Below are 27870 nucleotides of genomic sequence, written 5' to 3'. Positions count from 1 at the left end.
CCACACACTTGTTAAAATAAAATACTTACATTTAATGTCCTTGAAGAAACAGTGAAGAGTAGTAATTGTGTTAAAGCTTAGCCCAGCAGCGGGTCTTTCTAACATTTTGTGTGGTGCAATGGGAAGTTTGCATAGAGTACTTCTGTTGCTTGCTGGAGAATGGTGATAGCTGAGGTAATACACTTGTATAGATGGTTGTGTGAGTTGAGGTGAAACTGGTGACTTTTTTCATGGAACATCATGTTTACTTGAAAGAGCGATAGGCTATAGTTATTCAGATTAGGGTATTTGGCAGATATTTTCTCAGAAATGAGTGGAGCGAGCCAGTCACTGAAAGAACTGACAGTTATTGCCAGTGATAAAATCCAAGCTTTCAAGCAAAACTTAGACTTTTATTCACCACCATGAATCTGGCAACTTTTCAATATTTAAAGGCTTTTTTGATGAGATTAGTGGTGATATTAACAAATATGACTTTTAAAATTTTGTGTAGTAATAACTCAGTAGATCAGTATTTTCCCAAAGATTAATGCATGATATTACAAAATCATGCATTGGGAAAAGATCAGTTAAAATTTTAAGATAAGACTAATGGGTGTCAATGTAACAGTAAGAAAAGTTCATTGATACAGTTTTATATTTCACATTGTAACGAACTTTAATATACCACCACTAGTTGCATTTTGGTGTAGTAACAAAGTAGAATATCCCCAATTAGCTGAAAGACTAACACTTCTCCCTTTTCTAACTATGTGTCTCTCTGTGAGACTGGATATATACTTCACCCAAAACAGCATATTGCAACAGATTGATTGCAGAAGTCCTCTGTGAGAATCCAGGTGTCTTCCATTAAGCCAGTAGAAGCTTTCCAAAAATGTAAAACAATGCCATTCTTTTCACTGCTTTGTTTTTTAAAATATTTTTTTCATAACATGGGTTATGTTAACATTTAATGGATTTATTGGGTAATTTAGTTAAATATTAGAAGTTTTTGTCAGTTTTTATTTCCAAATCAGTCAATATAAATAGATATAATCTATAAACAACAGCCCTTATTTTTTAAAAAGACTTACTTTTTCTAGAGCAGTTTTAGGTTCACAGAAAAATTAAGAGTAAGCTACAGAGATTTCTCATATACCCCGCCCCCGACCGTAAATATCTCCACCAGGGTGGTACATTTGTTATAATGGATGAACCTACATTGACACATCATTACCAGAGCATGAGATCCATAGTTTATTTACATTAAGGTTCACTCTTGTGTTGTACATTCCGTGGGTTTGGACAAATGTATGACATGTATCCATCAGTATAGTCTCATACAGAGTATTTTCACTGCCCTGAAATATTTTGTGTTCTGCCTAGCCATCCCCCAATCCTTGTTAATTTTTAAGAGAGTGAAGGGATCCCAACACCACAAAATTTGAGATACTCTAGACTAATCTCTTCTTTCCCTAGTGACTTATAACCTCTGTCTACAGCAAGTTTCCATCTAGTCGCAGGTCTCTTCATTGGCCTGTGCAAATACCACATTGTCTTGAATATTACCACACTATAACCAACCTTGGTAAGACTAGTTCCTTACCTTGTTCTTTCTTCTTCCAGTTATATTGGTTATTCTTGGTCTTTGTTTTTCCACAGAAAGTAGGACACACAAATAACTTTTTCTATTACAGAAGTAATATATGTTTAATGCAAAAAAGAAAAGCAGTTGCAAGAAAGTAAAAATTACCCACTACTTAATTAATATTTTGGTTCATAGTTTCATATTCTGCATATACTGTGCATACATGCGTAATACACATGCACACATACACACTTATATATGTATACACTTTTTGCATATACGTGTCATTTCAAAATTGGGGCAGTATTTTATATCTAGCTTTTTGTACTTAGTATTGTTATGAATATATTTCACATCATTTAGTGTTCTACATCACTGGTTTTAATGGTTACAATGGTATTCTGTTTCTATGGACATGCATAATTTATGTAACGTTTATGCTGAAATTTTAGATTATTCCTATTCTTAGAAACCTGTCTACAGTGAACCTTCTTGCCGCTGTCTTCATGCACATGTGCAGTTCCTTAGGATAGATTCCCAGTAGAGGACTGATGGCTTAAAGTGAGGGCTTCAGTTATGAGAAGCTGGGATCACTTGGATGGAGGGAGAGGGTGATGGAAGACAGTGGGACAGGACAGATAGAAAAGAGTAGCAGTTGAAAGGGTTTTGGTCAAGGAGAGTCCTGGTGAAGTGAGAAGTGATATGAATGGGGAGGGAGAAGCCAGCAGGGGCCTGTCATCACTGCTGGTTTCCATGACTGTGATGTTTGACAGGGTAAGGGAGGAGCAGACTAAGCCAGCAATGTTGTGGGGATGGAGAACCAACCTCAGCCTGGCTCCTCCAGGCCTTCCCAAGAGTTCATGGGAGAGAGGAGGTTTTCTCACGGGCAGAGGCCCCCACTGCTTTGAGCCTTTTGGGGATCTGAAGGGACTCTTCTATTGCTCTGCATTAAGGCCTTCCCTTTGGCTTGACTCCCATGGGTCTACTCTAGACAGTCCTAGTAGTACTAGCTACGTAGGGACCATCAGTCTGTGGCACGATTAGTGGGCATCTCATCTGATGCAGGGAGCCAGATTGTCAGCTTCCTTTGTCATGTGCTGAGTGGGGTTGGTGAGTAGTAGTGGGGTTGGGCAACTGCAGCTGTGTGCAGACAGCCCTACGAGCAGCCCTGGGAACAGAAGACCAAGACAGGCCTGGTCCAGCTTTCTCTTATTAGCTGCATGAATGTGGGTACATTCTCTAACCGTGTAGGGGGCATTCTCTAACCTTTCTGGGCTTAAGTTTCTGCAGCTGTAGATGGGACTAAGTAACACCTGCTCACTGGATCTTTGAAAAGATTAAATTGGACAGCTATGTAAAACATCTATAGGGTTAGGCATTGTGAACTGCATAGTAATCTTATTTGAGTAAGGCATTTAATCACTCTAACCTGTTTTTTCTTAATCTGATAAATAAGGATAATTAAATGAGATGAAATGTAGGGAAGAGCTTTGAAATTATAAATAACAAATGTTACTCCTGGGCACGTGCAAACAGGTGCCACTAACACCCACCTGAGGGCCATCACTTGTCATGCTCACTAGATTTCTACTTTGTGTGTAATGGGAAAGGATGTGTGCAGGGCTGGGAAGAGTAAAGGACACAAAGGAAGAAGGATGGGCCGTGTTGTGGAATCTCAGGCCAGGATCAGATTTCAAAATCAGACCATGAAGTCAAAATCATGTTAAATTTATCCTTAAAGCCTCTGAAGTGGCTCACAGGGCATCTCTCAGTCCAGGAGAATCATTTCCTTTTCCAGCATAGGAACAGATTCCCTTTTCTTGGGTTGGGCATCACTTAAAATATTGAAGTTAGGTTTTAGGGCCATGCTGAATTAAAAATTTAGCGTCACACAGGGAGAAATGCTTCGGAACCCAGGCCAGTCGAAGGAGTAGCAGATTCACAACTCTCATCGTTCTTAGCTCTCATCTCAGGCTCACTCTTGGTCTTAAGCTCAATTCAGCTTTCTGTCCTTCAACAAGTATTTATTGATCACCTACTGTGTGCCAGAAGCTATGCTAGACACTGGGGAACAACAGTGAAAAAACACCATTCTCTGTTACCTTCTAGTGGGGGAAGCAGACAATAAATAAGGAAAAAAAAGATACTTAGTGAGATGGGACTACTATGGGAGACAAACAAAGTAAGATCAGGGTTAGGAAGTTCTGGAGTGGCCAATAGCAATTTAAATGTAGTAGTCTGGGAAAATCTGCTGGGAAACTGATTTGCATAAGCCCTGCTTGAAACCGCTAGGGCAAAGGCCCTGAGGCAGGCAGGTGGGTGCCTGCATGTTTGCAGATGGGGAGTCTAGTGTGGCTGGCATGGAGGGAAAGAGGGCAGCTATGGGGATGAGATCTGATGCTGTAGGGCCCTGTCAACCATTGTGCTGGTCTTGGCCTTCCATCTGGGCTAGAGGAGGCCATTGGAGAGTTTTGAGCAAATCCTGAAAAGGGACAAAGGAGCTAGTTAATGGCCCTGGTGAAAGATAAGGGTGGCTTGAATCACAATGATGAAAACCAGTTCTGAATATTTTAAAGTTAGAACTGCCATTAAATTTATTGTCAGAATAGATGTGGAGTATGAAACAAGATGAGTTCAAGAGATGTTCTGAGGGTTTTCGCTTGAGTCTTAGGATGTACTTGCCATTGAGATGGGGAAGCCTGTGGGAGGAGCTGGGGAAGCCTGTGGGAGGAGCTGGGGAAGCCCGTGGGAGGAGCTGGGGAATGGTGGTCAGGGACGGGGTTTAGGACAGGTTAAGTTTGAGATCCTACCGGGCACCTAGGGGTAGATGTGGACTGGGATGTTGGATGAATATAAATCTGGAGCTCAAGGTAGAAGTTTAGACTGGGCTCTACACTTTATCAGTGTGTGGACAGCATTTAAAATCCTAAGATGGGACAAGAGCTCCCAGGGTAGGTAGGGAAAAGGCTGAGCCCCTGGCCTCACCAGCATTAAGAGGTCAAGAAATGAAAGAACCAGCTACCACAAGTAGGAAGGAGTGCCTGGGGAGGCGGGAGGAGAATCAGGGCAGTGTGGTGTCCTGGATTCAGGTGTTGAGGGCAGAGGGGCACGGAGAGAGATGCTCTCAGTTTGAGTAGTCGTTTCTGTCTCTGAGTGCTGGCAGTTCTGTTTGAGAATGTGAAATACACGATGCAATTCCATTGTCACTTTTGAAAAAGCACCATTCCAACAGCACGTGGGAGGCTAGGAAAAGCAGTTGGAATTAGACAGACACAGCATAAAATTCCTGTGCTTGCTCTAATACAGCCTCTGGACAGTGTCCAGGCCAGGAGGGACTTTTGCAAGACACATGGTAGTTGCCTGGCCTAGAGAGGTGTGGGTGTGCAATCGGGTACTGTAAGCCTGTTGCCCTAATAGCCTTCACCCTAGAGTGTTTATGGGGATTCAAAGAAAAACTACTTCTGAATTGCTCAGCCAGGCCCAGGAACCTACCAAGTTTTCCGTAAACATTAATGGTTCCGTGATGCTCCAGGCCTCTGCTGTGGGTTCTGTACATTGCAGTGCAGGCTTCTCACGGTGTCAGAGCCTCACAGGGATGCGCCCTGCAGATCCACTCACCCATTTCTCGCCGAGCAATGAGTCACACCACTCCTGTCATTCCAAGAAATCTTAATTTCTTTATTGTTTTATTTTTTTTTTTTGACTCAACAATTTTTTTAAACTTTTTTTCTGAAACGTTCTTGTTGTTATGAGCCTTTTGTTTTGTTCTCGTTAAATGCACTCGACCCAAAATTGGTTTGGCATATCGAAAAGGAGACCAAGGAGGGATTGGGGGATGTAGGAGAGGGGGGAGGAGGCCCGAATGGACAGAGAGAAACTGAGGGTGAGAGAAGAACACAGACAGCAAGGAAGACACAGGGAAAGAAGTGGAGACACAGAAAAGAAGGCAAAGGAAACCCCAAAAAATAATAATAATATTTAAAAGCAAATGAATTCAGGAGCCCAAGGAGGGGAGTAGGAGAGGAAACCAAGACCCTTCCTTCTCTATACCGTCCCAGCGGGGGTGGGGGTGTCAAGGCACCAGGTCTGGTTGGGGTGGGGGAACACCAGGGCTCCCAGGGGTGGTTTTGTGCTGGACTGCAGTGGTGTCCAGCCCCACCAGGGGGCCCTGCCACACAGCTTTGAGGCCTGGAAATCCACCTTGGTGATTCTGGCCAGAATGGGAACCAAGGGACCCACCGTACCCTCTCTCTCCCCCCGTGATTGTCGGTGTGTGGAGAGATAAAAAGAGGGCTCAGTAGGGGAGACGAGGGACTCCTTGCATGCTTCCAGCCCCCTGGGAACTCTCCCACCCTGCCCACTTTTTCCACCCTCTTGCTGGTATCTAGCTGGGCCGATGCTTGGGCTGGACTAACTCCTTCATCTACCCTCATCTCCTCTGCCAGCTCTTCACAGACCTCTAACTGCCCCAACCACTGGAGTTCCTGGCCTCCTGAAGCCAAGGCATGCCACAGATCTAGCTCCTGCTCTCCTCATAGAGCTATCTGGGCAAGACCATCTCCATCCTTCTCCCCATCCACTCATCCGTGGTCTTCTGGTGAAAGGAGTTAATTAAGCCTTCCTACCGGAAAAAGCCAGAGATGGAACCCAACCCTGCCTTCACACACCTGTCCCCCTAGGCAGGACAAACCACCATCTTTGGTCTGACCCCTTCTCCCCTGACAGGGACAAGCCAGCCCCAGCTCCCCAGAAGGGTGGGGCTTTTTAGCAGCAAAAGGGTCCTCCCAGCCACCTACCTGTCTCTTATCCCCAGTTCCTCCCTAGAGCCCTTCCCCCTTAACCCAAAGTTCATGGCAGCAGCAGGCTGAGACCCGAAGATGTTTGAAAACTCATGGCACTTGTGAGAGAAGAGAGGAGGGCAAAAGAGACAGAGGGATCAGAGCAGAGGTGGAGGGCCACCCCTGGGGAAATGGCAATGATGGGGCTGGGTTAGTGTGGCAATGGGACTATGCTACCCCCAGAGTTGGGGTGGGGCAGGGAAGGCCAGGGTGACAGGCTGGAGAGAAAGGAGCTGGGGAGAGGTACTCAGGAGACGCCCCAGCCTGGAGCTTCTGGGGTCTACAGGTTTGGGGTTGAACCCCCACAACACTGGTGTCCTGACCCCAGGCCCTGGTACCTGGCTTTGCCCCCACTGTAGGAGGGTGTAGGGTAGGGAAGGTGCTTTCACACACTCCACCCCCAACCCCCCAGAGAAGACTACCTCATCACTCCCAGCCTTCCCCTCAGTCATACCCACCACCATCAAACCCTGCTACCCTCATTTTAATTCCCCCATCAACCTCTCTAGGCAGGAAATCAGCCCCTCATCCCTGGCCCGAGTTCCAGAAGCAGTGTACAAGAGACAGGAACTCAAAGGGATAGCACAGCCATCTTGACAAAAGCATCTTTGGGTGTGAGGGGTGCCTCCCCCGGGCCAGTGGGGAGGGGAGAAGACAGGCCCCAGTCCTGGGGCAGGCAGTGAGGTACACGCCCCAGGAGGGCTGACTGATGCCAGGGGCAGGCAGAGCAGGGAAGGAGGCGACAGAAACAGGTGCCGGGAAAGAAACGGGTTCTTTGTTTCGCTGTTGCGTCTAGATTTTTTTCTGTCTCTGGATTGTAAAAAGCTGCTCTGGCGGCCTGCCCACCCCGGCTGGGGATGCACACGTACACAGAGAAGTCCTGGCTGCCAGGCCCGGCGGCGCCGCTCTGCTCCGGAGAAAGCCAGGGCTGGCCGGGCCGCAGGCTCCCGGTGGCTTCAAGTGATGAGATTTTTTTTTTTTGTCTTTTTTTTTTCTTTTCCATTTCGTTGAAATATTTACAGCAATGGGAGAGGAGGAGAAGAGAGGAAGGGGAAGAGGGCCCCCTAGGGAAAGATCCAAGCCCAGGACCCACTCCCCAGGGAGATCCAGACCCAAAATCTGCTCCCCAGATAGCCAAGCCCACAGGACTGGGAATTGCCCATATATGGCCACCCCTGTGGGCTGGGGGCCCTGCGGGGAGTTGTGCTTCATCAGGAGTCACCCCAAGGGAGGGGGTCATTGGGTGCACTTGAGGAGGGCTGAGGGGGCAGGCTTGCTGGGGAGGCTGGGAAGAAGAGCAGAAGGAAGGAGCTTCAGAGAAAATTCCACCTTTAAACCACCAGCCACAAATGCCCATTCCTCTGGCCCTGGGGCTTTCTCCTGGGTCAGAGGCCCCAGACTCCAGGGAGCAGGGAACTGCAGTGCAGGCGGAACCTGTCCATCTGTCCTTCTGCTCCTGGTGCAGCCCAGCATTTCTGGCTGCAGAAAGAGGAGCAGCTGACAGGTTCCATCCAGCAGGGTCTTTGGCCCAAGGACACCAAAGCCCTCATTTCCCTCCAGCAGACAAGAGTAGGGGGGAGGGGGAAGTCAAGAGTGGGCTGCACCCTTTCAATTTCTCCTTCCTCATTCTCCAGGGAACCTCTTGGCTCTTCCTCACTGCACTTTCCCCAAATCGAGCTGGTGCACGTGGCTGGTGGGAAACCCTGTCTGAACCCTGCACCTCAGGTCCCCCAGAGCAGAGCCCCCAAGGGGCCTCGAGGGCCTGCGGCCGAGGGGTGCCTGGAGAAAGTGGCCCACCAGCCACTGCCTCCGTCAGTCTCCCTCTCCCACCAGAGCCCTGCTCAGGGTTCCCTCCCTGGCCTGGGCCACCAACCCCTGGTCTGTGAGGTTCCTCAGAGACTGGTGACCAGCTGCATCTGCCCATCCCCATCAGGCCCTGGCCCCTCGAGGCCCGGGGCTGCCAGGTAGCCCTCGTGGCTGGGCCGCCGCACCTGGTAGTAGCCCTGTAGGGGGTTCCGGGCCACCAGGGCCGGTGGGCGAGAGGTGTAGTAGATTTCAGGGGGGCCAGGGGGTGCAGGTGGGGGTGGGGGCAGGGCCTCGCTGGGCCCCTCGGGGCTGCTGTCCGGGTAGGAGGGCGAGTCCCGCAGGTTGGCCCCGCTGGCATAGAGGGAGTCCCTGCCCGGAGGGGAGGAGAGGGGCCGGCTGGTGGCCCCATCCTCCGCCGTGCAGCTCTCTGACTCGTCCAGATCGCTCTGGTACAGCACCGACTGGGCCCGGGGCAGCAGGAGCGGCTCCTCCAGGGCCTTGTAGAGAAGTTCGATCTCTGCCCGGTCAGCACCCCCGGGCCCTCCCGCCTCTTCCTCACTGCCACCCCCCGGCACAGGTGGCACGGGGGGCTCAGGTGGTGGTGGGCCTTTGGCCCCACTGCTGCTGCCCCGCAGGTTATTGTGCACCAGCTCCGAGATGATCATCTTTTCGAAAGCGGCAGCATCTGCCAGGTTCCGGCCTCGGGGTGGCTCGGGAGCCCCGTCCCCGGGAGGGAAATCCCCACTTCGCAAGGAGTAACTGTTGTTGAAGTTGCCGTTGAGGGGCAGCGTGTCCATGCCGCAGGCTTCCCGGCCTCCCAAGGGGTGCTCTGCAGGCAGAAGGGGGCTGCTCAGGAGGGCTGGGCAGTGAGAGGGGTGTGGGGCACACAGAGTGGGGTACCTGGGCTCACCCTTGCTTTGGGGACTGGAGTTTCCCATTCCCCATCTTCCTCACTGGCAGTACGGACACTTGCAATGCAGCAGGTTGGTGGAAGTGGGGGTGGAGACCAGTTTCCCCAGGGTCCCCTCCCAGCTCGGGACTCAGAATCTCAGTGGTGTGAGGAGACCTGGGTGACCAGGTCCATTTCCTATGCTCTGACCTTCATCACTTTTATTCCTCACCCAAGGCCCAAATGCAACATCAGCAAACTGCCCAGCCAGAGACTGTGTGTGTATGTGTGTGGGTCGGGGGGAGCACCCTGAGTTCTCCCTAGGTGAGGCACTGAGTTCTCCCTAGGTGAGTGAGGCACTGTCACATTCCCCTCCCGGCATCAGAAAGGTTACCAGGAAAGTCACACTTACTGGGTTCTCGGTAGCTCCCTGCAGGTGCCAGCCGGGAGGGAAGAGAGAGAAGGTGAGTGGTCGTGGAACGCCAAGTCCAGGCTCCCGTTCAGGAGGCATGTGAACACCCCAAGTGAAGACCTCTTGGGATGCAGACCCCATGCTCCCTGACCTGGGCTGTTGCCCTCTCCCAGCACAGTGTGCTCTTACCTGGGGAGTTGAAAACGGGGGGCGAGGAGGGATTGAAGCCCACTGACTCGGCAATGAGGGTGTTGTAGGGGCTGGTGCCCCCACGGGGCTGCAGCACAGGGTTGGTCAGCAGGTGGTTCCCCATGGTACCTGTCCAAGAGGTCAGAGGTCACAAGGCAGCTGGGAAACACAAGCCTGGAGCCCGGGATGAGGGATACTGTCTTACCTCGGTTCAGGGTGGGAGTGCTATTGATGTCGCCCGCCATGAAGGAGGATTCTGTTTGTTTCCTCACGGTGTCATTCCACATTCTTCGGATTCGGCTCTGGAGACACAGCCCAGACATGAAGGGGCCCTCGAGCCGCCTACCCTCCGGGATCTGAGACCACTTGCCTGATGCACACCACCAGGGACCTGGGCCAAGCACTGCCCCGCATCTCGGGCCCAACATTCAGCCTGAGGGAGCCCTGCCTGGTGCCCAACCCCAGCCCAGATACCTGGGTCCCTGTGTAGTAGCGGGTGTTGCTCCGCATGGCTGAGGTCTTGAGGGAGCCGTGAGCGCCCCCAGGTGGGGAGCGGATGCAGCAGTAGGAGTGTCGCAGGCACTTGCTGTACTCCTTGTGCACCTGGGGAGTGAGGAGGACAGGCAGCTGGCGGCAGGTGCCCTCACCTTGGGAGTCCAGAGACCAAGCTACTGGTGGGCATCAGAAACCTGTCTCCTGTCCCCAAGCAGCCAGCCAGGTAGACTCTCTCTCCTCGCTCAGGCCCATCCCCCTTTCTCCATCTCCATGGATAGTTTCTCATCCATTCATTGACTCAACAGCTCTTTAATGAGCATACTCTATGTGCCAGGTGTGGCTTAGGCCCTGGGGACAGTACAACACAAATCAGACACAAAGCCCTACCTCTCAGAACTGCTATCTTAGTAGACAGACATAATGTAGATGTAAACATCAGTACGTAAGGTAGGATGCGTGATGACGTTAGGTGCTGCAAACAGACCTATGGCTGGAAAGGGGGTTAGGCAGATCGGGGGAGGCCTCAACAAGAAGGAGACGTTTTGGCAAAGACCTGAGAGAGAAGTCAGATATCTGGAAGGGGCAGGGGACAAGCCCTAAGGAGGGTCCATGTCTAGGTGTCTGAGAGAGCAGAGAGCATGGCTGGAGGACAGAAAAGGTAACCGGAGCCCTGGTCACACCATGTAGGCCTGGGGGCTCCTGTAAGAATGTCACTGTGTGTGAAGTGGGGGCCATGCAAGGAAGTCACTGTCCCTTGGGGGCCACCAGACAGTTCTGAACAGAACAGGGCACAGTCAGCCTTGCAGCAGAGTTCTCATCGCTGCCTCCTCCATCCCCCTGCCTCAGCCTTACCCGCCTCGGACCAACAACGATCTGACGGGGGCTCCACTGCCTTCGGGACCAAGTATACAAATGCCTTGGCTCGGTTTCCATGCCTGAGTCTTGTATGCCCTGTATGCCCCTCTAAGTTTCTCTGTTTCTGTTTATCTCTTTATTTTTTTAAGGATTTAAACACATTTTATTTAAAAAGGAAACATTCTATCACCACCAAACTCACAGAATCATCTCCCTCCTGCATACCTGCTTTGTGCCCTGCGTTGTGGGAGAGCTCCTGTCACTGCTTCCCTGCCCTCTGCTCTCCTCGCTCCCCACATCTGCCCGGCTCTCTTGCTCCTCCGGTCCGCTGTATCTTGTTTTCCAGAACCCTCTTCACCCTAGCTGAATCTTTCCTGACCCTGAGGCCCATGCTCCCCTCTCAGCGGACATAGGCCACCAAAGAAGGCAAGCACCTGGGCCCCCTTCCCTGACCTCACCTTCTTCTGTAAGGCGCAGTGAAAGACAAAGATGAAGACCCCCTGGAAGGCGTTGAAGGTGGTGAAGAGATAGGCCATGACCACCGACTCCTTGTTGATGAACAGGAGGCCAAAAGCCCAGGTGAGGCCCAGCAGGAAGAGCAGCGCAATGGCCCCCAGGGCCCAGGATCTGGGGACGGGGTAGGGAGAGGGATAGGGACATCAAAGTACCCGCCAGCAGAGATACATCCCCTGTTGGCCTCTTTGGGCCGGGACGCTGTCTACAAAAACCCACCTGGGTGAGTAGGCCTGATGGGAATGGCCCGTCCAGCGACACTTCCACCCAGCCTGAGTCTGAGGGCAGGCAGAGTTGGGGAGTCGAGGTTTGTGAATAGTTATTCCCCTGCGTCCTTCATCCTTTAGGCCATGTTTCCAGACCCTTAAACTAACTGTCTTTTGCTGCTTACTTCTCTTTAAGTCGTCCGAAATGGACTCACTTTTTGAACTCAGCCTTGCCCTGAGCAGTTATATTCCCCACGCCACAGGTTGGCTGAGTTAATGCTATGTTTTCTAATACTCATTAAGTAGATATAGAACGAGCACAATGAAAACCATCTCTGTCCATAAATCACATTGTATGACACCAGAGGTGACAGCACATTTTAGTTAAGTCCCCCACAACCCCCCACCCCACCCCTGGGGGCAGGGGTGGGGAGGGGGCTACTCACTTAATGTTGTCAAGGCGACTCGAGTCGGGCTTGAGCACAGATGAGCTCCGGATCATCTTGTGCAGGGTCACCATGAGAAACACCAGATTTACCTGGGGACGGGACAAGGGGAGGGGCTGGGCCAGGGTCGCTCTGCCTTCCAGCTGCCGGTGTGAGCTCCTGGCCAAGTCTCAGCGTGGACCTCTATCCTTCATGGACTCCTCTGACGATGTAACTGCCCCCAGGTACCCACCCCCTGGTATAACCGTCTATTACATGGCTCCCACTGCTGGGAGGATGGGGCCTCCAGCCTGACACAGAACAGGGGCTCAAATCACAGCTCCTGGATGCATGGACCTCAGTGCTGGAGCTCTACAGACCCACTGCGCTCCTGTCCTCTTAGTTGGCTGGTTAGTTCTCACAGTTTTCAGGGGCTCAGGGTCAAGGCTAGCCAGGATAAAGGATGAAAACAGTACCAGGTGTACTGCCTTCCAACTTACCACGATAACAAAGGAGACGGGCCCAATGAAGCTCCAGATGAAATAATTGTCTACTCGGAGCCAGCAGCTATAAAAGAAGCAGAGCCAGGGGGTGGGGTGGGGGGTTGTGGGGGACCTACCCTCCAACCCCAGGAGCCCAGTGCCGTGAGGGTCCTGCTACTGAACAGGGAGCCAGGCAGGAGGAGAGAAGGAGGGGCACTCACGCCTTCTCAGTGCCGTAGCTGCGGTAGTCGATGGCGGCCGCGATGCCCACCACCAGGGCTGGGAAGCAGTAGCCGCCCAGGTAGTAGTACTTGGTACGGGAGTACTCGCTCTCGAACACCTCCACCAGCAGCAGGTAGAGGTGCACGCCCTCCAGGCACAGCCAGGAAAAGGCAGCCAGGAAGAAGTAGTGCAGCAGACCAGCGAAGATGGGGCAGGCAATCTGGGGGGCAGGGGCACCACAGGTGAGGAGGGGCCAGGCTGGGTCGCCTCTCCTCCCTCCCCCTGCCCCCACCCCACGCCAGACCCACCTCATACTGAGTCTTGTCTATGCCGACCAGGAAGAGCAGCTCGGCCAGGAAGAGGTTGATGCACAGGTTCTTGTGGATGGTGTTGCGGTCGGTCTGCAGCCCCCGCAGGAAGCAGAAGGTAGAGATGCAGATGGCCAGACAGACCAGAGAGATCACAATGCCCACCCAGGTGATGACTGACAGCAGCAGCTCGTTGATGCGGCCCTGGTACTGGGGGACAGTAGGGGGTGCACTCAGTGCCCTTGGCCTTGCACATGGCCAGGCTCACCCTGGGCTCAGATAGGTGCCAGCTGCAGACCAGGCCTCAGGCCATGAACACCACTGGTACAGCCCTGCCGGCCTTCTGCCCCTGGCCAACTTGCCGGCCCCCACCCCTCTGCAGGCAGCACGCTCACTTCCTCATGCTCTGGAAGGTGTGTGGAGAGATGACAAAGGTGACACCAACTTGCTTCTCCAGAGTGCCTTGGGAGAAGGTGGGACCGTGACCAGAGAGAGAGAACCAGACATGTGGTCTCATGCCCTGGGCAAGACTAGTGCCGCCCCCGTGCCCATGAAGCTGGCCTTCCCTGGCACTGCCCATGACGCACTCTGTAATGCCATGCAAAGCTGAGCCAATGAGCAGGCCCGCCCAGAGCAGTGCAGCGGGATGCTGGCCAGCTTACGATCTCGCGGTGAGCCATGAGCACAGCAAAGTTGGTGAGGTGGCTGCAGGCACACGTCGTGTGGGTCTTGTTGGACTCCACCAGGCGGCAGCCCTGGGTTGACCAATAGCCCAGCATGGATCTCTCCGAGTAGTTCCAGAAGGAGCAGTTAGCATTGAAGTGGTTCTTGGCCTGTTGTGTGGTAGTGGCCGGCGAGTCAGATCTGGGGAGTCCCCTTCCAGCCCTCACACCCAGCTAGAGGGACAGCAACAAGCATGGAGAAGTGCCTGGGATTTCAGGCGGTAGTCTGAGATCTCTGGGGACAAATGGCCTAAGCTGCTGAGGTGGAGGCTGAGGGACTGGTGGCCCAGGGAGGGATCGGAACTTACTCCTGGGGTAGATGAACACGCAATGCGGGGATATGCAGCCTGGGAACCCTGCGGATGCTGGGACCCCCATGGGGAACACCTCAGCTCACCTCCAGGTGGGCCACGGTGAAGATGACAGGGTCCATGAGGAAGACTCGGCTTGACTCCTTGTTGATGGAGGCTGCGATGACCTGTGAGTTCACCACGAGGGAGGCACCTCCCGGACCACCTGCGCCCACTTCACCTGCCAGCTTCACCGTGGCGTTCTCGGTGGACAGGAAGAGGCCCAGATTGTTGTACAGGATGAAGACAACTTTGACCACCCCTGGAAAGGACAGGTGCAGCGGGTGTGCCGTCAGCCCTCGACTGACACACTTCCAGCCACCGGGACCTGGCTTCTCCAGACTGCAGCCCAGACGAGTGGGGATCAGGGACCCCTTCTCTGGGATCACTGCTCGGTTGTAGGCAGTGCCAAACAGCAGGGCAGCAGACCAGGAGACTCAGGGTCTGGGTCCTTGGGAACCTCTTACTTGCAGTGTGACTTCAAGCAAATCCCTAAGCTCTCTGAGTCTTAGTCTCAAACAGGACAATTTTCCCTGAGCTGTGAGGATCAACTGCTGCTGCAGAGGAGTGAGCCCTGCAGACTGCAAATGTTCGGGGCTCTGTGGGGCTTTGGGGGAACCCCGTGAGTCCCCTGGAATGTTTCGCCAGCTTGAGCGGAGAACTTATCTGTGTGTTGTTACAGGTCCCAACCTTTTCTCAGACTCTTCAACCCCATAAAAACTGACAGCCGCTGTTCTCCATAAGTGGGGCGGCGCTGCCAGCATGGGGCCGGGCACTGACCGTTGCGGCTGTTCTGCTTGATGGTGTTGGCTGACAGCTGGATGGAGTTCTCGCTTGGGTACTCCTGGGGGAACACCAGCTCCTGCACTTGGCCCTCCGTGTTCAGGACCGTGACCTCCAGGACTGTGGGGACAGAGGATGGCAGGGCATATGGGGTTGGGGTCTGTTCCCTGTCTAGAGGCCCAAGGTCAAGGACCAGGGTATCCCCCATGGTCTCTGGAACAGGCAGACTCCACAGTTCAAGGTTTGCACCTGAACTGGGCCTGGTAAGACCACAGCACTCACCCACATTCTGCTTGGCAGCCAGGAAGCGGGCCGGCTCCCTGACGTTGTCGGCCAGCAGGAAGGCGCCCTCTTCCAGGACATCCAGGAGCATGGTGGCTGTGTGTACCTGCTCTGTGGCATTCATGTCCTTCCAGGACTCAAGAGCCTCCGGCCGTAGCAGGTTGTCCACCGTTTCCACCACAGCCTGCACAGGTGGCGGTGGTGGGGGGTGGCGCCACGAATCCCGCCACATCCTCCAGTTCGTGGGGCTGAGCTCCGTGTCCCCTCCTCTCAGCCTCTATTCTCCCAGTGCCGACTAGGGCCTGTCCCACCCCGCTCAGCCAGCCGGAGTCCCCTGGGCCTTACCTTGATGTAGTCCTTGCAGGTTCTCTCCCGCTTGTGCATCTAGGAAAGAGATGGAGGTGCTGTCAGGCCACATCTACCCACTCTTTTCTGCATCTGCCACCAAGCTGGGGCCGGGCCACGAGCAAGAGTTGTTCCTAAGGTATCCCCAACCCCCAGGCCCATCCGGGGCAGCCCAGGAGGGAGACCAGCGGGCCTGGAGTCTATGCTTCCTGGTGGCAGCCCAGCTTGGAGGTACCAAGCCGAACCTTCCTGAGCCCCCGGGGTAGTGCCCACTGTCATCCCCACTGTCAAGCCCCACCTTGTTGTAGTTCTTGCCAGCTGACTCGCGCTCAATGGGCCTCAGGGCCTGTAACTGGGCGTCCAGGATGTCCAGCAGCTGTTCCATCAGCTTCACAGAGGAGGACACATCCCCCGCATAGATGGAGCCCCGGGTGTGGCGGGCCAGCTCACTGGCAATGTTGGCTGCATTCTCCCCACTCTTGATCTGTGTGAGGCAGGAGTGGAGGACCCAGCTCTGTCAGGGACCATTCTGCTCCCCTCATGGTCCCTCCGCACTTGCCCAGACTGCTCAGCCCCTCTCATTCCTCTCTACTGCCCCTTCTCCCTGTCTGCTCTCTCCCCCACTCCGTAGGCCAGGGAGGAGACCCCATAGTCCTGCCTCTCAGACCTGCTATCCATTTATTCTCCCTTGTCTCCCATTGTTCCACTGCCCCGCTGCGCCCTGCACCCAGCCACCCAGGGCCCAGTGCGTGAGCAAAGGTGCCTATCTGGGAGGGGTGGCTGCTGCTGGTACCTTCTGGGCCACCTGGTTGACCCAGGGGGAGGTGCAGTTGCTGAGGTCAGGGCCCCGGGGGTTCCAGAGCCCCAGGGCTGGTAGACACTGGAAGGAGGCAATTCCTGCAGGGACAGACAGGAACAGAGAAGGGGGCCACGAGGAAGGAGAGAAGGGCGGGCCAAAGCAGGGGGAAAGGAGACAGAGACGAATGGGTGAGGGGAGAAGTGAGGGGAACATGGGAGACCAGACATGAAGCAGGTAGGACAGTCAAGAGAGGTGTCACTCTGAGGTGACATAAGCCACACCTTAATCCCCTAAGCTCTCCCTCTTGTCTTCCCTTCCATCTTTACCTACTGGAATTAGAACCTTCTAACAAAACCCGTCTGGGAAGCCCCCTTTCCACGAAGCCTCTTCTAACCCTCCCCTCAGGTCCCTAGAGCGGGTGGTCTTAGTCCCACCCCTCTGGCACTTCCGCTGCTGTTCCTAGGACTGTTCCATCTCAGCCTGAGGCTGCGACCCACCCAGCTTATCTCTGTGGGCTCCCTGCAGGGTCTGCCTAGTGCTCAGCACTGCAGGGAGGGTCAGGGGATGGGGCTGGGAAAACTAAGCTGCTGCTGTTCCCTGGGAGCTCTGCTGGGCTCTGGGGACACAGCTGCAGATGTCGGGCATGAATCCTACCCCATAAAGCCCACACTTTGTCAAAAGGGGAAGTGGACGGGTAAGTGCATCTATGCTGAGTGGTAGGCATGTCCCCTGTCCCTTCCCTAGCCAGACCAGCAGTGGCCACCCCCCAAGTCAGCCCCAGAAGAGGTGACCAAGGCCTCTGTACTCACCTCGAGTTCCCTTGGGGCAGGGTCTCTCCACCAACATGCCCTGCTGGGTGGCCGGCCACTGGACCCGCCGCACCTCTCGAGGTTCACAGAAGAGCTCTGGAGACACGTGCAGATTGGGGGCTGGGGGCCGCCGGGTGCTGGGGGCTGGGGCTGTGGCTGGAGGCAGGTCGGGTCCCAGCTGGTTGATGGCACCCACCGGGTGCGTGGTGAGGGGTGCCCGGCGGAGCGGGGTGGTGGCTGCGGGTGAGGCTGTGCTGGTGAGGGGCGTGGGCCGGACTGTGGTGGTTGTGCTGAGGGGTGGCGAAGTGGCTGGGCCTGGAATGGAGAGGAGGCCATGAGACAGAATCACCCCCAGGCTTGGGGCCCCACCAGGCACTGGGTCCCTGGCATCTTAGCATCTTTCTTGCCACTGAAGTGGAAAGGTGTCCTGGTTCCCATTGGGTCTGGGAGAGGATCTCCTCTGCATTCTCTCCGCCCACAGAGGTACCTCACACCCATGGGACTGTCTAAGACATCAAAACGTGCAAATTCACTCGTGTGCACCCTCAGGTCTGAGAGAGCACCTGGAAAGGATAGGCCAGGAAAGAGATGAACACTGCCACCTCTCATCCTTGGTTACTAACTCTGGTCTCTGTAACCCGGCTTCCTTCCCTCTGGGGGCCTCAGCTCCCCATTATGCAAACAAGGCTGGATTAGACCAGGCTCTCTGGAGCCCTGGGGCTGCTCAGAGCTGGCTCAGGGCAGCCGAGGACACAAACAAGGCTGCAGAGGGGCCCTCACCCCATCAACAGCTCAACCTTGTCCTGTTTTACCTGGTATTTGAGCTTCCACCCAGGATTCTGGTTGGTTAAGAGTTCCAGGGCTACAAATGTACAAGCCTCTGAGAAAGGCAGTGCAGCTAAGTGGTCAGGCACCCAAAGTCCTGGGTCCAAATCCTCAAGCTAATTCACCACCCACTCTGTGCCTCAGTTTCCTCATCTGTAAACTCAGGAAAGTAACAAGCTCTGTGTTAGAAGGGTTAGACAAGTTACCAGCTAGCTGGGAAGTGCCTGGAACAGCATGTGCTGTGTGACTCTCTCCGACCTCTAGGTCGCTAAGAGCTGCCAGATTCACCCCCAACCCTGGGACGGAGGTTGGGGGGGGCGGGGGTAGCTGTGGACACAAGCCATCCTCACCGGCACTGGGGTCTGGAGGCCCAAACTCCAGGCTATAGCGCACCACGAAGTAGTTGTTCCAGACGTAGAGCTGGTTGTCGCGCGGGTTGTAGTCCACGGAGGAGACGAACTGGTAGGGGTTGGGGAAGGCCAGGCTGACGGGCTCCTCGCGGTTGGCATTGGTGTTGAAGGCATAGTCCACGCGGTTGCCAGCCGCCTCGCTGTCGTCGTCCACGTAGACAGAGCGCAGCACGTAGAGGACGCCGCACACCATGAAGGCGTTGGACGCCGAGCGCTTGTCGTAGCCCGTCTCCCACGTGCCCTCGAAGCGCAGCGTATACGGATTGAGCTGGCTCACCACCAGCCGCCCATTGTTGCCCTCGGTGGCGTAGATGACCCACAGCCCATTCTCGTCCACAGCTAGGTCGATGTCGGTCTTGCCCCCCCAGCGGTAGGGCGAGGTGTCGTGGTAGTTGGCGGTGTTGATGACCGTCTCCCCGCTCTTGATGCGAGTGCGCAGATCGTACTTGACGATGTTGCGCGTGCGCTCCTTGTTGTAGAAGACAGCGCCGTCGTAGACCACGAAACCCGTGCCGTCCACACGGTTGGGCAGGCGGTAGGTGGTGGTGTGGCGTGCCGCCACGTAGTCCTCCCATGAGGCGTACTCGGTCAGCGTGTCTGTGCGGTAGGGGATCCAGGGCATGACGTAGATGCGGTCACCCGCCTGCAGTGGATCCTTGCACCACGCACCAGACTGGTGCTCCGACTCGTGCGTCGAAGTGGGCTCCAGCACCTTCTGGAGGGTCCCTGGGCACACGAAGACTGGGCCAGGCAGGTGGGTGGGGAGGAGACACGAGAGGAGGAGCAGGGGGTAAGGAAGAGGGGAAGAGAGAGGGGAGAGAGAGGCAAGTTGGTCACGTGGCCACGGGGGAGCCAGGCTGTCCCCTCCTGCTGCTGCAGTCACGGTTGCTTGGTAGGGCTGGTGATGGGAAGGGGGTTTCCGGGCTGGGACCCCCACCCCGCCCAGCTGCCCCTCTCCCTGGAGATGTCAACCCTGGAGGCCATTAAGAGCAGGGTTAGTGGGGGGAGGTGGTGCCCTCTTTCCTTCCCTGGCTGCTAGAGACCCCACAGGCTGGGGATAAGGGGTTTGGCAAGAGCCCTCCCAGAGATGTTCTCTTGTGCCTTAAGTGGGGCAGAAAGATCTCACTGCAGCCACTGACTGGTGGCTTTGAGGTTCCAGGGACTCAGTGCCCTGCCCCTTCGCCATTGTCTCCGCCCCCTATGGAAGAGCTAGAGTCGAGGGTCCCATCCTTCATCAACCACACCAGGACACAGAATTTTTTTTTTTTACACTCCACTTTCTTCCTCCTGCAAAAATTGCAAGGTAGTGATGTTTTTGTACCCACTGTGGGTGTCAGGGGTGCCCCCCACCATTCCAGGGTGGGGGAAACACCCAAGGTTCCTGTTGCAGCCTGTGGCCCCCACACACCTGGACCCACACAATCAGGAAAGGTTTTTGGAAAAGTTCAGCCCCTCCCCAGGGCGCCCAGCCCTGCCCCCAGCCGGCAGGGTCTCTCAAGGGTTTGTTCAGCAGCAGACACTGACACTGGTGCACAGGGATTGGGGAGGTGGGACATGGGGAGGGAGGTGACTCCCCAGGAGAGTTGGGGAGGGGGAAGGAGAGCTGCGTGGAGGGAAGAGAGACAAGGTGGGGGGGTGGGCCTCAGCAGAGGTCCTGGCTCCAAGGGAGGCACACTGGAGACCACCTGGGAAGAAAGGGTTAGTGCTGACAGAGGAGAGAGGGGGTGAGCAGAGAATTCACTCCAAGGCCCAGGCCGGACTGAGGGTCCCTCGGGAGGGCAGTCCCAGGTCCAGCTCAGGGGGCAAGGGAGGGAACCAGGTGCTAGGATAAAGACCCAGCCCGCCCCAGCCAGGCCCCCCACCTCCCCTGCCCCGGACCCGGATTACCTGCAACCATCCCTCGGGAGGAGGGACCATGCTGATGTCAGAAAGGTGGGGGGCCCCACCCCCCCATTCCCCTGAAAAGGAGGAAAACCTCAACTGCATCTCGTTGGCCCCTGCTGGCCTGCCCACCCTTGCCCCATCACGTCCCAGCGCCACCTACTCCTAGCCTCCCCTGCCGACCCGGTGGAGGTCTGGACTCTCAACAATCAGTGTGGCCAGGCTCCCCTCCTCCTCCCAGAGTGGTGATGGCCAGAAGCCCCTCCATCCAGGACGGCTGGGGCCTCCCTCTCACCTCCCTGCTGGCAGAACCCATGGACAGGCCAGGGTGAGGGTTTGCAGTGAATTCTCTGCTTCTGCTTGGCCTGTCACCAAAGCAGCTGGCCCTGGGGTGGGCAGGGAGGGCTGGGACCCGGCACTGGCTTGGAGGGCAGCCCAAGGGTCCCCAGGCACAAAGCAGCCAGGAGCATGCCCTGTTTTAGAAGGGGAAAAGGAGCCCCAGGCACAGAGGTGGGCAGGAACCAGAAGGATCCTGGCTTGGGCCCTGGGGCTCTACCATCTCCGTGTCCCCGATGCCCAGAGGTGTTGGCTTGCACCCCTCCCCAGCACACCTGGCCTCCACCCATTTCCTCTGTGCCCAGGTCTCCCCTCTCCCCAAGCCCGGGCAGCCCCCTGCCAGCTGTGTGTGTGTGAGAGGGTGGTGGGAGGTCTCAGAGCCTGACCTAATCAGAAGGGCGTGGAGGAGGAAAACGTGGTTAGAGGTTACCCTGGGGACCAGGGAGAAGATGAGAAGGGTCTGCCTGGAGCCTTTGCCAGCAAGGACCCCTCCCTAGCACCAAGCTCCCAACACCTCCTCTTCCCTCCCCCAACCCGCCCCTTGAAGAGAAAAGATCCAGGACTTCGTATCCAAACCACCACCGGGCCTGCAAGAAGAGTGTCTGGTGCTGGGTGGGAGAGAGACTCCAGAAGAGAGAGAGGGAGAGAGTGGCGGGGTTCAGTGAGGGGCAGACCGTGGGCTGGCTGCCCAGGCCTCTCTGAGATAGGGAAGGGGGGCAGGGGGGAGGGGAGCAGCTTGGAGGGACCCCGCCCCACCTCCCTCGAAGGGGATGCTCCACAGACCACCGTAATTTCAAGGCAAAGGCGATTCGAAAGGATGTCTCACCCAGCCCTGCCCCTGCTGCCAGCCTCAGAGCCGTCAATTTCTCAAAACTTTCAGAGGAGGAAGCCGCCATCCCCAACATCCTGCCCTCCAAGCCCTACAGCTGCAGCCCGTGCCCTATCCCCATGGTGGACAGTCCTACCCGCCAGAGTTCTCCAGCTCCCCTGCGGAAGGTTAAACCCGCAAGAAATTACGGTGCTCCTGAAGTCCCCAGACCCGGCCTATACCACCCTGGCCCCCTCTCCCTGGTCCTCTAACCACAACAGCCCAGAAGAAACCCTGACTGCAGCGTCGCAAGTGTTTCAGAATCAGAGAAAAAAATGCTTCCCCACCCCACGCTCCCCCGACCGTGGGGCCCGCCCCCACCCCCTTGTCCCCAGTTTGGCAGGATGCCCTCCCAGGGCTGGGGACAGCTTATACCCAACCCCAGGGCTGGGCCCCCAGCTGGTCGAGGATGGGGGTTGGGGGTGGGGGAAGCTGGTGCTCTGTGCTCCAAAACAGCTCTGGGCCTTGGGAACGTCAAACCAGAAGGAACTTAAGCCACCAGGAGCCCGAGGGATAGGATGAATCTGCTTCCCGAAAGGAAAACAAAGGTGTACCCCCGCATCCCTCTTCCCCAATGGGACACAAGTTACCAAAGTTGGGGCGGGAAGAAGAGAGGAGAGAGACGGCTCACCCGGTGACCCCACCACCTGGCCCCCCGTAGGGAGCCAGGGAAGGGGATCCCCACCCGCCCCGGATGCTTACAAACTTCTCCTGAAGGAGGCAAAAGAAGTATGAGAGAAGGCCAGGTCCCCCCAAAAAGGGCTAGGGACTAGGAAGGACAGGGAGAGACAGAAAGAGAGAGGCAGAAGAGACAGAAGGTCCTGCCCGTGCTCAGAGAGGAGCTTCCTCGGGTGTCTGGAGGGTGGAGCTGCCAGTGGCTGGACCAGAGTTAGCCCCACCGGGAGGACACCCGGGGTGGGGACTAGCAGCTGGACCCAGCTGGGGGGCGGGAGAAGAAGGGGCCGAGAGGGGAGGGCGGGTCACATGAGTATGGCACAGGTAAAACAAAGTGTGAGTTAGGGGTTAGCATTGGTAACAGTGCGTTTACCTTTCTGCTCCACTTCTACTTTAAGCATCGGAAGAGAGAGAGAAAACAAATTGAAAAAAAAATGTGCAAGAAAAAGAGAAAAAAAAAAGAGATTAAATTGCTTTTGTTTCTTTTCTGGCAACACGCCCCCTTTTCCTTTCTTTCCTCACTCCTGGTTCCCAAACCCTGAATGTAGTATCAACTCAGCCCCCGCCCCCCAAGTCCCTTCCTCTGGGGTCAGGTCGGGGTGAGAGGTCGTGGGGAAGACAATCACAGGAAGGGGAAGACACGAGACCAAGAGAGACACGGGGTGAGGCGGGTACGGGCAGCAGGTGGGCCATGCCCTCAGATGTGAGTGGGCACCCTCGGTGCAGCTGGGCGGGGAGGGAGGAGCCCCAGCTGGGGGGCGGGCTCTGGTTAGTGGGGTACCAGGGAGCAGGGGCAGGGAGGAAACACTCAGATCCCCTCTCGCCCTACCTGCTGCCCTCCTGCCAGAACAAGGGGCCCAAGAGAGGGGATTTAGTGACTCCTGGGACTTGGGTACCCAGAGCTGAGAGAACAGACTGAACTCCTTCCCTGTCCGTGCTGGCCCCACCTGAGTCCAGCTGGGTTCCCCCCACAAGCCCTCACAACCCATAAAAAGCTAATACAGAGAGAGGGCAACAGAGCTGGACACCGAATGACTGAAGGGCAGACAGTCAGAGCTCCCCTCGGCCTCAGAGAGTTGGGGTAGAGGGAGACAGAGGCAGAGAGGGAAGAGGCTGGGGTGGGGAGACATCACAGACGGGACAGGACAGCAGGTGGGGGCACAGACACGCTCCCACGCTCCCCCAAGACTCAGTTTCTCTGCCCAGCCCCTCCCCCAGGGGGGCCCCAGAGCCAGGAGCTCCAGGCCACCTGCTGCCTGGTGGGCCGGCGGCACCTGGGGGAGGAAGGGGCATGGTTAGACTGTGCTCAGCTGCAAGGCAAATCCAGTGTTAGTCGGGCCTGTCCGATGCGTGTGTCGGGGGGGTCCCACACACCCACTGCCCCCTCCCCACAGTATCCCCTACACCCACCTCTGACCCGCCCACACCAGCACTGGGATCACCCTAGCCTCTGAAGCCCAGGGCAAGATGGTTGCCCAGGCTGCGTCCCTCTAGCCTCTGCATCTCTGGCACCTCAGGAACCTCTGACCAGGGCCTGGCTCTCCTGCCACCTCTCTGGAAGCAGAAGCAGGGAGTTCCACCGGGGCAGGGTTTGGCTGCCTTCCCAGCGCCTCATCCAGAGCCTGGCACACAGGAGGTGCTCAGTGAACATTTGGGAGATAAGTGAGTGCCCGGATTCCCAGTTCTGTGGCCTAGCTTCCATCTTCCTGGTAACCATAGCTCCCCCTTCCTCTGGGACCGGGAGTTAGCTTAGCCCTCCAGCTCTTCCTGTCCTGGGCACACATGGCTCCGTTATGTCCCCACATATCTCGTGTGTGTGTGTGTGTGTGTGTGTGTGTGTGTCTGTGTGTGCGCGCACACGCGCGTGTCCTATCTCCTCCAGCACTCAGGCTAGCTCTCCCATCAGACTGGGGGCCATCCACCTCCTGGGCTGACCTGCGTCCCCTCCTGATCTCTGTGGATCATGCCCCTGCCCACAGTTGAGGGCGGGGGTCTGTTTCAGGAGGTCTCTCCATCCCTTTCCTCCCTGGGCCCTCTATACCTTTTTCCTGCTGCTTTACCTGTGTGGCATCCACTTACTTTGGACTCCACTTGGACCAGAGGGTTTTCCTCTTGCCCTTTATCCTGTCTGCCTCAGGAGGAACTGGGTTCATCATCTTTCATTAGTTTTATTTTTGATTACCAACAGCAATAATAACTGGTAGTTACAACAAAAGCAATGACTACCAGTGCCCAGCGCTCAGTAGGTGCCAGGAACTGTGCTAGGCACTTCCTGGGCGGTCTTTTAAAAACAGTGTCTATATAGATGGCGAAACCGAGACTCAGTGAAGCAACACGGCCAAGGCCACACAGCTGGCAAAAGCGAGTATGCTTCCTTCACACTTATGGCTCAGGGCACACGAGGAGCCCTACCCACATTCTCTCTACTCCTGGCAACATCCCAGGGGAGGTGTTTTGCTCCCTTCCCCCCACCACAGATGAATATACAGGCTCAGCCAGCTTGAAAGGGCACCTGGACCATTACTGAGCACACCGTGAACCAGGATTCGGTCTGGGCGCTGGGGGGTGAGGATGTGGCCTCCGCCACTGGGAGCAGGTTCTGAAGCTACCCCTGGGCCAGCCGCTTTGCACACACGCTGTCCTAGACTCTCGCCCCCTCCTATAGTGGCCCTGAGAAATTAAGTAATTTGCTCAAGTTTCAGAGCCAGGAAAATCGAAGAGCCTGGCCGAGCTTTGAACCCAGCCTGACTTCCCCGCTGCGCTGCTCTCCCCCGCTCCCACCCTCCTCCCTGTTGCCCCAGCCCTGGGGGTGGGCAGTGTCCCCAGTGCTGTGGGGAGGCTTCAAGGATCAGATGGGCATTCCCCTCGAGTGGCGGCTGGAGGCCTCAGATGCTGAAAGGAAAGGGTGAGGAGTAAAAGAAGAAAGTTATGGAAGCACATAAGTGATTCTGTTTCCCCAGTGTAGGTCATCACCTGCGAGGAGAAATCAGAGGTTGGTGGGGGAGGCTGGAGTGGGAGGGGAGAGGAGGGAGAGTCACAGGGCCTCCTGCTCCTCCACCCCCTCTCCCCACGCTCAGACACTCTGGCGGCCCTGCCTCCTCCCCCCTCTGCCTGGAGGCCCTACCTCCAGGTTGGCTGTGTGAAGCTGGGGAGGAGGAGAGGGAGGCGGAGGGAAGAGTGAGGGCAGGAAAGAAGGATATTAAGGGTGGGGTGCTGAGGAGGAGAGACCCTGTCTTTGTCTGCTCCGCTTGGCCAGGTGCGAGAAAGCCAGGCCCCTGGCTCCTCAGATCACCTTCCTCAAGGTTCCTGGGGGCCACCCGCAGTCCAACATGGTGGCACTTCCTTTGTAGACAGGAAGTGCTGGCACAGTAATGGGCAAACCAACCAGGACATAGGAATCTGTGGAACATGCCCCCAGCCCCTCACGCAGGATCTGCCCCCAGGCCTCAGAGGGTGGTCTGCCTCTCTTTGGGCATAGAGTTCAGCTTCCAGGACAGGAAAGGGGCATGAGTGGGGGCACATGAGGGGTGAGGTGGACGATGGAAAGGAGGAGGAGTTCAGAGAGGAAAGGCAGTGAGTGAGAAGGAAGAGCAGGCATGTAAGGGGCGGGGCGTTCGGGAAGGTAAGGGATGAGGAAGAAGTGGGATTAGAGGGCAGTGGGGTCCAGGATGACAAAGAGGAGAGATGTAAGTGTACCAGGCAGAGTATGGGGGTGTGGCCTCGGAGTGTGTAAATGAGCCGGGAGCATGTGGAGAAGCAGGGCAGTGGGCCAGGGTAACAAGAGTTAGAGAAGGTACCCTGTGGAAAGGGACAGTCTCTGGTGGTGGCAGGGAGATGGGGCAGGTACTGAGTATGGACAAGGGTGTCTGGGAGAAGAGAATGTGAAGGAGAGAGCAAACCCAGCTGTCCCCACGTACCTGGCCCCAACTTGGACCTGTGTGTGTACGTGTGTGTATATATGTGTGTTGGTCAAGGTGTCTCCTCCTCGCTCACTTCTGGGAGGGGGAGGGGCCCACGTCCGCACAAGGAACAAGATGACTCACTGTAGGGGACACAGTCGTACTGCACCTCCAGGTACTTGTAGGTCCCGGGACACGGGTCAGGAAAGGCATCAGAGCCGGCAACCACCACGCACTGGGTGCGGTTGTTACACCTGCAGAGGAAAGACAGAGAGCTGGGAAAACAATGGCTTAGAAGCTGGGGGCCTCCAGGGTCAGGAGAGGAATGGACACCCTCAAATTGGGAAGGACCCCTGGAAACAAGGCCAGGGGCACTGCTTTCTGTTTCCTGCCTGCTCTCTCTTTTCCACCAGACAGGTCTTTGGTACTCAGCCCCAGCATGGCATCAAGCTCAGGGCTAGACCTGGGCATCGCCCCATGAACTGCTTCCCCAGACACTCTTCATCACTTCCATCCTATCCGCACATCACGGCGCCATCACATCATTGGTATTTTCTCTAAACTGACTGGAAAGCCCCTCCTTTGCTCATGGAAGAGTAAGACACGTAAAGCCACACATGGGAGGTGGTGTCCTTGCAAACACACTGTTAATGAAATGCCCACAGTGTCAGTCTATGTCCACCCCTTTGGTCAGTGCTGATGTGAGGATCTATGAGGAGCGGCCAGTTCGGGGGCAGAGTCCTCACCTCACGGTGGAGCCAGTCTCGATTCTCCACGGGAACTCTGAGTCCCTGTCAGCTTCTCAGGGTCTGGCTAACATGTCAAGTGAAGCCCACTTAACAACAAGCAAAAGATGTTTCTCCTCTGCTGTCTGTCCCCACAGTCAGGGTCTCTCTTCCCTGGAGCAGGCCACGTCTCAGCCAGTGGAATAGTAACCTAACTGTGGGTGTGCAGGAAGTGGTTTGAGGGGCTTCTCGACAGGTACGGGGCAGAGAGGCCTCCTGTGTCTTCTCTCTTTACTCTTGCCCTTAACCAATGAGAATCCGCTTATACCTACCTGCCCACCTCAACCCCCTTCTTTAAAAACAGAACATTGGCCTCAGAAAATTAAGCAGAGTCATCTTTAACCAAGAAACTCCATCCCTTGATATATTCCCAAAAGAACTGAAAGCAGCTGCTCAAACAACTACCTGTACACGAATGTTCTTAGCAGCATCATTCACACAGTCGCCAAAGGTGGGAACAACCCAAGTGTCCATCGATGGAAGAATGTATAAACAAAATGTGGTCCATGCCCACAACAGAATAGTACTCAGCCATAAAAAGAAATTAAGCTCTTACACACACAACGTGGATAAACCTTGGAAACATGCTGCGTGAAAGCCAGACACAAAAGCCTACGTGTTTCGTGATTCTATTTATATGAAATGTCCAGAACAAGCAAATCCAGGGACAGAAAGTGGATTAGTTGTGGCTGGGGGTACGGGGGTGGTGGTGGAAAGTGACTGCTAACAGGGACAGGGTTTCCTTCTGGGGTGATGAAAACGTTCTGGAACTAGGTATGGATAGTGGCTGCACAATATTCTGAAATGTATTCAATACCATTGAATTATTCACTTTAAGATGGTGACTTTCATGTTATGCAAATTTCATCTCAATATCAAGAACAAGAGGGAAAG

The 27870-nt window shown here is 55.4% G+C and overlaps 1 protein-coding gene across 4 annotated transcripts in view; it reads right to left on the bottom strand.

Moving 5' to 3' along the window:
* Window positions 1–6893: 6893 nt before the first annotated feature.
* ADGRL1 (adhesion G protein-coupled receptor L1) overlaps window positions 6894–27870 on the bottom strand; it is a 41268-nt gene continuing 20291 nt past the window's right edge. The window contains exons 4-24 of one of the 4 annotated variants that reach the window (XM_039882715.1): window positions 26336–26445; window positions 22666–22680; window positions 18473–19273; window positions 17298–17612; window positions 16483–16586; window positions 15988–16173; window positions 15690–15728; window positions 15345–15528; window positions 15060–15182; window positions 14327–14541; window positions 13870–14040; window positions 13208–13417; window positions 12899–13119; window positions 12696–12762; window positions 12217–12308; window positions 11510–11678; window positions 10176–10304; window positions 9907–10003; window positions 9702–9830; window positions 9513–9530; window positions 6894–9040 (exon numbers count right to left, since the gene is read on the bottom strand). In XM_039882715.1, coding sequence (XP_039738649.1) covers window positions 8298–9040; window positions 9513–9530; window positions 9702–9830; window positions 9907–10003; window positions 10176–10304; window positions 11510–11678; window positions 12217–12308; window positions 12696–12762; window positions 12899–13119; window positions 13208–13417; window positions 13870–14040; window positions 14327–14541; window positions 15060–15182; window positions 15345–15528; window positions 15690–15728; window positions 15988–16173; window positions 16483–16586; window positions 17298–17612; window positions 18473–19273; window positions 22666–22680; window positions 26336–26445 — 4138 coding nt within the window. In that variant the 3' untranslated portion in view covers window positions 6894–8297. Of the gene's footprint in view, window positions 9041–9512; window positions 9531–9701; window positions 9831–9906; window positions 10004–10175; window positions 10305–11509; window positions 11679–12216; window positions 12309–12695; window positions 12763–12898; window positions 13120–13207; window positions 13418–13869; window positions 14041–14326; window positions 14542–15059; window positions 15183–15344; window positions 15529–15689; window positions 15729–15987; window positions 16174–16482; window positions 16587–17297; window positions 17613–18472; window positions 19274–20419; window positions 20445–22665; window positions 22681–26335; window positions 26446–27870 lie in introns of those variants that run through there. The other 3 variants (XM_039882717.1, XM_039882716.1, XM_039882718.1) reach the window with 3 other exon arrangements.

This window comes from Pteropus medius, unplaced genomic scaffold, assembly GCF_902729225.1.
Source record: "Pteropus medius unplaced genomic scaffold, Ma_sr-lr_union100, whole genome shotgun sequence".
Lineage (NCBI taxonomy): Eukaryota > Metazoa > Chordata > Mammalia > Chiroptera > Pteropodidae > Pteropus > Pteropus medius.
The sequence above is the reverse complement of the archived record's forward strand: the minus strand, read 5'-3'. Positions and strand labels throughout refer to the sequence as shown.